The sequence below is a fragment of the Helianthus annuus genome, chromosome 16, assembly GCF_002127325.2.
Source record: "Helianthus annuus cultivar XRQ/B chromosome 16, HanXRQr2.0-SUNRISE, whole genome shotgun sequence".
Taxonomy (NCBI): Eukaryota; Viridiplantae; Streptophyta; class Magnoliopsida; order Asterales; family Asteraceae; genus Helianthus; species Helianthus annuus.
The window spans coordinates 3,412,504-3,422,132 of record NC_035448.2 but is presented as its reverse complement, the minus strand read 5'-3'; the positions used below and the strand labels follow the sequence as shown (position 1 = coordinate 3,422,132).

At 46.2% G+C, this 9,629-nt stretch overlaps 1 protein-coding gene across 1 annotated transcript; it reads left to right on the top strand.

The window, feature by feature from the left end:
* Positions 1 to 8,199: 8,199 nt before the first annotated feature.
* LOC110918831 (dentin sialophosphoprotein-like) lies at positions 8,200 to 9,380 on the top strand. Its single transcript, XM_022163112.1, has 2 exons — positions 8,200 to 8,383; positions 8,470 to 9,380. The coding sequence occupies exons 1-2, from the start codon at positions 8,200 to 8,202 to the stop codon at positions 9,378 to 9,380; spliced, it is 1,095 nt and encodes a 364-aa protein (XP_022018804.1).
* Positions 9,381 to 9,629: the final 249 nt, after the last annotated feature.

Sequence of the window (9,629 nt, the reverse complement as noted above, 5' to 3'; positions counted from 1 at the left end):
CTCGAATAAATGGAAGTATTTTTTAAGTAAAAAGTGACCGCCCAGTCTCGCGCTTTGTTCGCGGAGGACCTTGGAGGCGGTTCGTCAGCAACTTTTTAAAATGCTGGAGTGTTTTCGCGCTAATGAAAAGTTTAGCGTGCATTTGTAACGAAAAAATGTCGTAGAAGAACATGTCGTATGTTTTCATTAAGTCTGGAATGGGCGCATAGGCCTTCATACATTAATTGTAATGGCGTTTAGCCGACATAGGAAAGTAAAAACGGGCGCAAGGCCGAAGTAGGTTACATATAACATTTGCGCAGTTGTTGCGCGTTCCATGTTCGTGGTAAGATGTGGCTATCTAGGGTGCGTAACTTGTAGGCTCCTTTGCCCAGGACCTCGTGGATCAGGTACGGGCCTTCCCATTTAGGTGCCAACTTTCCTGGACGTTCCGCATTTGACGCTTCATTGTCGCGGAAGACGTATTCCCCTGGGGTGAAGGTACAGATACGGACCCTTGTGTTGTAGTACCTTTCTAGCTGGGTCTTGTACTTGGCCTCTTTGATTCGCGCGATTTCGCGTCTTTCTTCTAACAAGTCCAAGTCAAGGCGTCTTTCCGCTTCATTGTCAACTGTGTTGACCGCTGTCATGCGTGGTGAGGGTAGGCCAATTTCCGCCGGGATAACCGCCTCCGAGCCATAAACCAAACTAAAAGGGGTCTCGCCGGTACTTGTTTTTGGCATGGTTCGATGAGCCCATAAGATGCTTGGGAGCTCATCAACCCATCCTCATCGCCTTGTCCCCAATCTGGCCTTTATCCCCTCGACAATGCATTTGTTCACGCTTTCCACTTGTCCGTTGCCTTGGGGGTGCGCAACAGATGTGAAAGTGTGTTCAATTTTCATCTCCTTCATCCACTTCTTGAGATCTTCCGATGCAAAGTTGGTGCCATTGTCTGTTACAATCTTGAGCGGGAGGCCAAATCTGCATATGATGTGCTCCCAGATGAACTTGCGCACAATCATAGCTGTGGTGGATGCAAGGGCTTTGGCCTCCACCCACTTTGTGAAGTAATCAACAGCCACAATGATGAATTTTACGGCGCCGGGAGCATCCGGGAAGGGTCCCACCATGTCAATTCCCCACTGCTGGAAGGGCCATGCAGTGGATACGGGGATAAGATCGTTCTTTGGGCGCAGTGTTTTTGGAGAATGCCTCTGGCAAGAGTCACATTTGCGAATCTCCTTCAGCGCGTCTACATGCATACCAGGCCAGTAGTAACCGGCGCTCATGATCTTTGCGTCAACCATCCGTGGCCCGGAGTGAATGCCGCAGATCCCCTCGTGGATCTCCCTTATCAGGTAGTTCGCATCCTGGGGGTCCACACAGCGCAGTAGTGGCCCCAGGAAGGACTTTCGATACAAAATACCGCCGTTCATTTCATATTGTAGGGCTTTGTTTTGGATCTTCCTCGCTTCCGCTCTGTTTTCAGGGAGTACCCCTTCTTGCAAGTATTGGATTATCGGAGTCATCCATGAAGGTTGGCCCGTTTCGATCACATTCACTTGTCGCGCCAGCACCGATGGATTCTTGAGTACCTCTATCCTTACATCCTTGGCAAGATGTTGAAAGGAAGTCGAGGCAAGCTTGCTCAAGGCATCAGCTGGCTTGTTTTCGGAGCGATTGATGTGTATAACTTTGTGAGATTTGAATTGTTGGAGCAATTCTTTCTCTTGTTCCAGATACAAAGCCATGACTTCTCCCTTTTGCGTCGTATATGCCATTTACTTGACTGGCTATTAGGAGTGAGTCAACATGTGCGCGCAAGCTTTTAGCTCCCATCTTGATGGCGAGGCGTAAGCCTGCCAGAAATGCTTCGTACTCAGCCTCGTTGTTGGTGTTTTTGAAGTCCAACTTAATGGCGTAAGTAAACTCGTGATTCTCTGGGCTCACCAGGCGCAATCCTGCTCCCACGCCATCTTCATTTGATGCCCCGTCGGTGTAAAGCATCCAAGTTTCATCTGTTGCATCTTTTTCGGGCGTCTCTATCAGCTCGCACTCCTTGATTTTATCGGCCGGCACTTCTGTGATGAAGTCGGCTAGGACCTGACCCTTAATGGCCGGGCGCGGCCTGTACAAGATGTTATGGCCTCCCAGTTCAATGGCCCATTTTGCCAACCTTCCTGATGTCTCAGGCTTCTGTAGTATAGTGCCAATGTGGAAGTTTGTAAGCACGGTTATCACATGGCCTGTGAAGTATCGGCGCAGCCTTCGGGAGGCGTGTAGTAGCGCAAGAACCAGCTTTTCCATTGTGGAATATCTTGTTTCTGGGTCAGTGAGTACCCTGCTGACATAGTAGATCGGGTTTTGTACCCCGTTTCTGTCGACCAATAATACTGACCCTACTGCCTTATCCGAGGAGGACAAGTACAGTACGAGGGGCTCCTTCTCAAATGGTGCAGTCAGGGTAGGGAGTTCGATCAGACACGCTTTCATTTGTTGAAAAGCTGTTTCGGCTTCCGGGGTCCATTTGAACTCTTGTTTCTTCACATAATTGCGCAACGTGCTAATGAAGGGATACGACTTTGCGGCGTGATTGGAGAGAAAACGATTAAGCGCGGCCAGCCGGCCGGCCAGTCGTTGCATTTCCTTGATGTTTCGCGGTGAGGGCATTCGTTCTATAGCTTGTACTTTCTCTGGATTCACCTTGAAACCGCCGTTCGTGACAATGAAGCCTAGAAACTTCCCTTCTTCCATGCCAAAGGAACACTTGGCTGGGTTTAGCTTCATATTTACGCTGCGCAATGAGTTGAATGTTTTCTCGATATCTTTCAACATTTGGTCCTCCTCAGGACTTTTAACCACTAGATCATCGATATAAACTTCAATATGCTTTCCGATGTCACCTGCAAAGGTCTTGTCCATCAAGCGTTGATATGTCGCGCCTGCATTCTTCAGGCCAAAAGGCATCTTTGTGTAGCAGAAGATTCCAAGATCTGTTCTGAACGCTGTCTTGTCTTCATCTTCTAGCTTCATCTGAACTTGATGGTATCCTTTGTAGCAATCCAAAAAGCACTTCCATCGGTATGGCGCGAGAGAATCTATTTTTTTATCGATCTCAGGCAAGGAATAGCAATCCTTTGGGCACGCCTTGTTGAGATCAGTGTAGTCTACGCACATGCGCCATCCGCCGTTTGATTTTTCGACCATCACGGGGTTTGCCACCCAACTCTGGTATCTTACCCCTCGCAAGATCCCGGCTTTGAGCAGCTCACATACCTGCTCGTTCATTGCTTTTGTCTTGTCTGCCCCTAGGCTGCGCCTTCTTTGGACCTTTGGCTCGACCGATGGGTACGTGTTTAAGCAATGCTCGGTGATGTTGCGCGGGACACCGGTCATGTCTGCCGGTGTCCAGGCAAATATATCCATGTTTCGAAACAGCAGTTGCTTTAGACGTGTTCTGATGTCTGACGAAATGGCGTGGCCAATTGTCACAGTCTGCTCAGAGTATTTTCGGTTTAAAACCCATTTCTCTGTCTCGGTCGTGGAGACCTTCGCCGCCTTTGTTGGGCGCAGCTCTTCAGTTGACATTACTTCTTTCTTGGCATATATGATTGCTACTCCTGTCTTGGTTGGGAAACCTATCGCAGAATGAGGCGTTGAAGTCACCATGTTTAGCTCGCCTTGCGTTTCCCTCCCAATAAGCACATCATGCCTCGATTTCACTGGCATTACCATGAAGTTCACATTTGTTGTTCTTGAGTGTTTCCCGTCAGAGAGCGTGACGGGGAAACTGATCTGTCCGAGAGGAAAAACCATCTCGTTGCAAAATCCAGACAAAGGATAATCAACTGGTTCGAGTCGCGCTTTATCCTCCTCATCCAACTGATTGAAACACTGTTCGTAAATGATGTCGGCAGTACTTCCCGGGTCTATGAATATGTAGTCAGTTTCATAATGCCCGATTATGCCGGTAATGACCACGGGTCGTGTGGCGCGAGGTCCGCCGCGCACTACCGGAAATATAACTTGCTGCTCTTGCCAAGAAGGTTCGTAAGGGCGTTTGCCTTTCTCTTTCGTGCTATACCTGGGTCCGTTGACCATGTGAGTTTCTAGTCGTCGGACCTTTTTGTGGTTCCCTTCGTCGTGGCGCTGGAGTTGACGGGTTTCCTTGCGTACATTCTTCACTAAATGGCTTAGCTTACCGCTTTTGAGCGCTCTCTCGATTTCTTGTCGCAAGCTATAACAGTCGTCGGTCAGGTGCCCTGAATCTTTGTGAAAATCGCAGTACAAGTTGGGGTCTTGCCCTTTCTTGTTTGTCATTGGTCTGGGCGCCTTGAAATCGACATTCTCCGTCATCAATACTTCCTTTGGCGTTTTTGTGAGCGGAGTCCAGTGTTTGTCACGATTGTCGTCTCTGGCCGCCTTCTTGTAGCCGATTCGGTCAATCGTTTCTCCCGCATCTTCTCTGTAGCGTGGCCTGTCGTCACAGCCTCTTGGTCTCTCAGACTTCCAGTCATGACTCTTGTATTTGTTACGCTTGTTGTTGTTGTCGCGCGTACTTCCTCTTGAAAATCGATCTTCTGGGTAGTAGCCCTTTCCACCAGCAAGGGACTCCTCAGTTTGCGCGACGATTTTTGCGGCTTCCATTAGTTTATCCCACTCCTTTGGCATTCCATATTTGCCTATGATGGTTCTAATGAGACTATCGCATCGTATAGCCTTTTTGAAGTGGCAGCGCATGAGTTGCTCACTGACGCCGCCTATTTCCAGACATTCTTTGTTAAAACGCGTGATGAAGTCCTCCAGACCTTCACCATCTCTTCGCCAAATATCTTCTACCTCGGCTGTGTCGCGTTGGTAGCGACGTTGTTGGCTAAAGTAGCTTAAGAATTGCGTCTTGAAATCTGTCCATGATTTAATCTTCCCAGGTGGAAGGCTGTCAAACCAGGCACGAGCCGCTCCGGTAAGAGTTTGAATGAACAGGTGGCACCACATGGGCATGTTCCAACCTCCCATGCAGCCCACACTCGTGAAAGTTCTGACGTGATCGTCTGGGTCAGTCAACCCATTGAATTTCCCGACAGTTGGGGGTAGCTTCTCTCGTGAAAGCGGCGCGAGTGCAATTTTCGGGATAAACTTGGAGTGTTCCGCAGCTTCCGCTGGTCTGTATGCCAGGCGGAAATCTCTTTCAGCTTCTTCTGTGTAGCCAATGTGTTGTCTTGGCTTGTAGTACTCATGGTTTTTTGGTAGACGATTAAAGACTGACGATTCCTCGTCACCTTCCCATGTGGGATCATACGGGTCAGTTTCTTCCCATTCGTTGTTCATGTTGCGCGGCGTGAGCCGGCTGTGAACAGGGCCTCGTTGAAGGTTCGACGGATAGTCGTAGTAACTATCCGTTTCCCCTCTTGTATCGCGCGTGTCTTGTACGCTTAAACGTCTTGTAGGGGGAGGCCTATTGATTCTGCCTTGTAGATTGGCTGGCGGAGGCATTTGGCGCACCCCCTGACTCTGAGGGGTGACCAAGGACGGTTCTGCCGTCAAAACTGCTTGCTGCGCGATCAGCGATTGGTATGCTGCATTGATGGTGGCGATGTTCTTGGCATACCACGAGGCTGGGGTTTCGCCTTCTGGTAAGCCTAGTAATGCAGATACATTTTGAGGTGGCGCTGTTTCGCCTTCTGGTCACCCCACGGTGGGCGCCAATGAAGAAACAGTGATCTAATTATGGAGTTAATTAGATTGGTCTATGTTCCTTTCATGATGGTTAATCTTCTTAAGGATATTTGAGCTCCGACTTGGTAAACAATCCTGCAAAACAAAACACCGTTACTCGTTAAGAGGGGAATGTGGGGGTTTCCCTCTTAACCAGGCTCCGGCGTGAGAATAAGCGACCGCTTTGAGAGTAATTAAGTGTAAAGAGTGAGAGTGGAGGGAATAGAATGTTTAACCTGTGGAATGAGGTCTCTATTTATAGCCGGAGAGGTGTAAGGGGTTATGGGCTGATGGGCCTTGGGCCAGAAGCGGACAACAAAACGGATATGCTCTTTGTCTCACTGGCGTTGACCGCTTAGTGGCTTCTAGACGTTCATCGGTGCTGGCGCACCTTGATTGGAGCCACGTGTCATTGTTGTCGACCTTGTTGTCCTTCTGTCATCAGCAGACAAGTGGAGATCGTGGGACAGTTGTCTCCGTCCTCTGATTGGTGCCACGTAGGCGTCCTTGTGTACTTCTCGTCAGGCGATCGTGGCGCACGATTGTCCAGAGCCTGCTAGACGCTCATTGGCTCCTTTTACTGCCACTTGTACCTTATGTACCACTGTGGGTAGCTGTGCGCTTCCCTACTGAGTGGCTCTTGTTGGACAGCAAACTAATCCGCGCGGGGTTAGTATGCTCATTTGTTCCATTGTTTTATGCTAAGTGCTGATATGTGAGCCTCTTGTGGGCCTTGCCTCGCGCGGGATAAATTACAATGCGTGTAGGCCGCGCGTGGATAGTATTAATAAGCTTTCTGAAATGAGGAGTATGGTTCCACGCGCAACCTGGGCGGAGGTTTGCGCGGCTTTTTGGGACCATACCCCTTCAGGTTGAAACTTATTTTTAAAAATTAAAAAAAAACAAACAATAAAAAGGGTTATAAATTTAAAAAAAAAAGGAAGGTGTTTGTTCGTTTTGATAAGTTTTGACAGGCCTTTTGAGGTGCAGTACAAGAAACCGGTTCATATATTTGCGACGTGCTCGAATTGGTGTGTGCATTGTTTCTTGTCGTGGCTCGTGATTTACATAACCTGGTTCTTCGATAACTTGGTTCAACAATGAATTCTCCAAGCAGCGTTTCTCAACGTGAGTTGGTTTGGAAACAACTCGATAGTTTCGGATATATCGAGGGTGAAATCGTAGAAGACGTGATCAGAAGATTTACGCAACTGCTTTCTGAAATCGAGAAGAGTGGATTAAAGGTGACACTTGGTAGGATTAACAGGGCTTTTCTGTACGGTTTGCCACGTAGCAAGACATGGGACTATCGTGTTGCAGTTATCATGGGGACATACAATTATGCTACAACGGAAACAAAAGACGTGATCTCCTTAGTCAATGAATATGTCCAGGAGGACAAACAAAGGAGTCAGAATCATGCAAGCAAATCGTCACCTATGTCTAACTGTCAGAAGGCCGTTACTATTGATCCCAACGCTGCTCAGATTCCCTCAGCTTCATCGTCACCTGTGGCTGCTACATCATCTGATTTGAAGGCCCCACAATCAACAGTATCTCATCCTGATGAAGTGGCCAAACCAGCACCCCAAGCCCAAGTCCAAACTCAGCCAGACAAACCAAGATCGCTCATTGACACTATCAACTATCTGTTGTGTACTGAACCTTGCAGGAATAGGGTTGCACAACTTAGGGCACTCAATTCTAAAATAATGGATGATTACAACAGTGTCATGGCAAAGTACATCAGTCTTCGAGAGAACAATAAAATTCTCTATGAAAAGATTGACGCACTTAAGAAGGACATAGTTCAACTTCACAGAGACGTGAATCAACAGCAATGTTGGGTTCACGACTATAAACATAGACTCACAGTTAAAACTCTTGAATGTGACTCTGTGAAGGGTGAGCTAGAGCTTCTCACTGGAAAGTACAAACAGAACGAGTTAAACATCAAAAAGTTTGACACTTCCAGTGCCACAGTTCAAAGTCTGTGTAATGTGCAACTTGCTTATCAAGAAAACAAGGGAAAGGGTTTGGGGCATAAAAAGGTTTCGACACCATACAATCATAATTATTCCAGATTGCCAATCACTGAGCAGGAAATGGAAAATTATGACACTATGATGTATGGCAAACCTAGTGACTATGTTCCATGGGAGCCCTTCAGACCAAAGAATGCCAGACCGGCTGATTTTCAAAAACCAATGAATTTTGTTAAAAATGCGGATAAAAATTGCTTAAACGAATCAGCTGGCGAATCTGAAAAGGAAAATGAACCAGAGAATGAAACAGAACCAGTGAAAACATCCGCAAATGAGCCACAAGAAATTTTGTCAAATTCTGATTGTGATTCTGTAGAAAATAATAATTGTTCTAGTTCATGTGCAGAATCAATGACAGTTGAAGAGCAGTCTGCAGTGGATGATGAACCACATTCAATCGTTGCTGACTGATGATTCGGATGCTACCAAACCCGATCATTACGCTTGGAACTGTGTTATGTCTTGGTATGCTGAGAGTCGGGGTATTCCAATTAAAATTGATAATTCAGGTGTTGTGGTTTTAGATTATGATCGTGACGAAAATGCTTTAACAGGGAAATCTAATGTATCGACTGATAAACTTGAAACACCTGTTTCAAGTGACTCAGAAATGTGTTCTGGTGATTCAGACAACTATTCTAGTATGCCTGAAACATCAACCGATACATCAGAACTCATGAACAAGAGAAAAATGAGAAAATTGATATGTTTGATTGTGTTAGTAAAGAAGTTGATGAACAGGGATCATCTGATGAATCTGACATTCAAGTTGTAGATTCTGGTACGTCAGATAATGAGCATAGCACTTCTAGAAATTCTGAATGTGACAAACACTCGGAACCAAGTAGTGCAACGCCCGAAAAGAGTCAAACAGTTTCAAACATAGATTGCTCTTCGTGTGAGAAACCAGAATCAGCTGATGTCAGAAACTTAGAGGTTGATGAAGCTGAAGAAGAGATATTCGTAGAAACCATTTCTGAGGAAACTCATGAGATCTTGGAGCTAGAAGAAAATGGATCCACAGAAATCAATTCAACAGTTGATTCAACTGATGAAACTGAAGAAGAGATATATGCGGAAACCAATTCTGTCGAAACTCCTGAGAACATAGTTTCTGAGGAAAAGGAATCTGTGAAAGTCAATTCAACAGAAGATTCAACTCTCGATCCCAAAGGATCAGATTCGGAAGGAAGCATTTCAAATAAAGCAAAGTCTACCGAATCTGCTCCTTCAAAGAAGAAACGATCACGTAAAAACAGAAGACCACGGAAAAAGAAAATTCAAAAGGAAAACCCGTCTCTCATGCAAACTGAACCTAAGTTGAAGGGTAAAGCTGTCGATACTGACTCTTGTGCTGACAGCTGTAAAGCAGGTTCCTCCAAGACCAAGCACACTCCAAAGCACTCAGTGTCAAATGAATGGAAAAGACGTGATCAGTTCTCGAGAATAACGCAAGCCGAACTAGATGTCTTTTTCTCAAAAAGGCAGACATGTTTTAACTGTGGAATTCTGGGACACATCGCAAGAAATTGTGTTCATCGTCCCTACTACTCTAGGAACATGTACCATCAGAAGGCTATGCACTCTCACTTTACTAAAAATGGTCCTCCCAAAGCAAGGCCTTCTGACAGAGACTAGAATCTTGCCAAACAGGAGAACAAATTTTTTTCAAACATTAACAGGTTTCAAAGAAAAACAAAAGTTTTTCCAACAAATGAAAGTGTTTCAGACACTAGGAATTGGAAACCTAAAACTCCTGTTGGATCCCAGTCTCCGTGTTCGCAACCATCAACATCCACTCCATCGCCAAAAACCACCGGTGATGTTAAGAGTCATATGATTTTTCGTTTGGTTTCATACACTGATAGCGATGGTCAACTCAGGTCA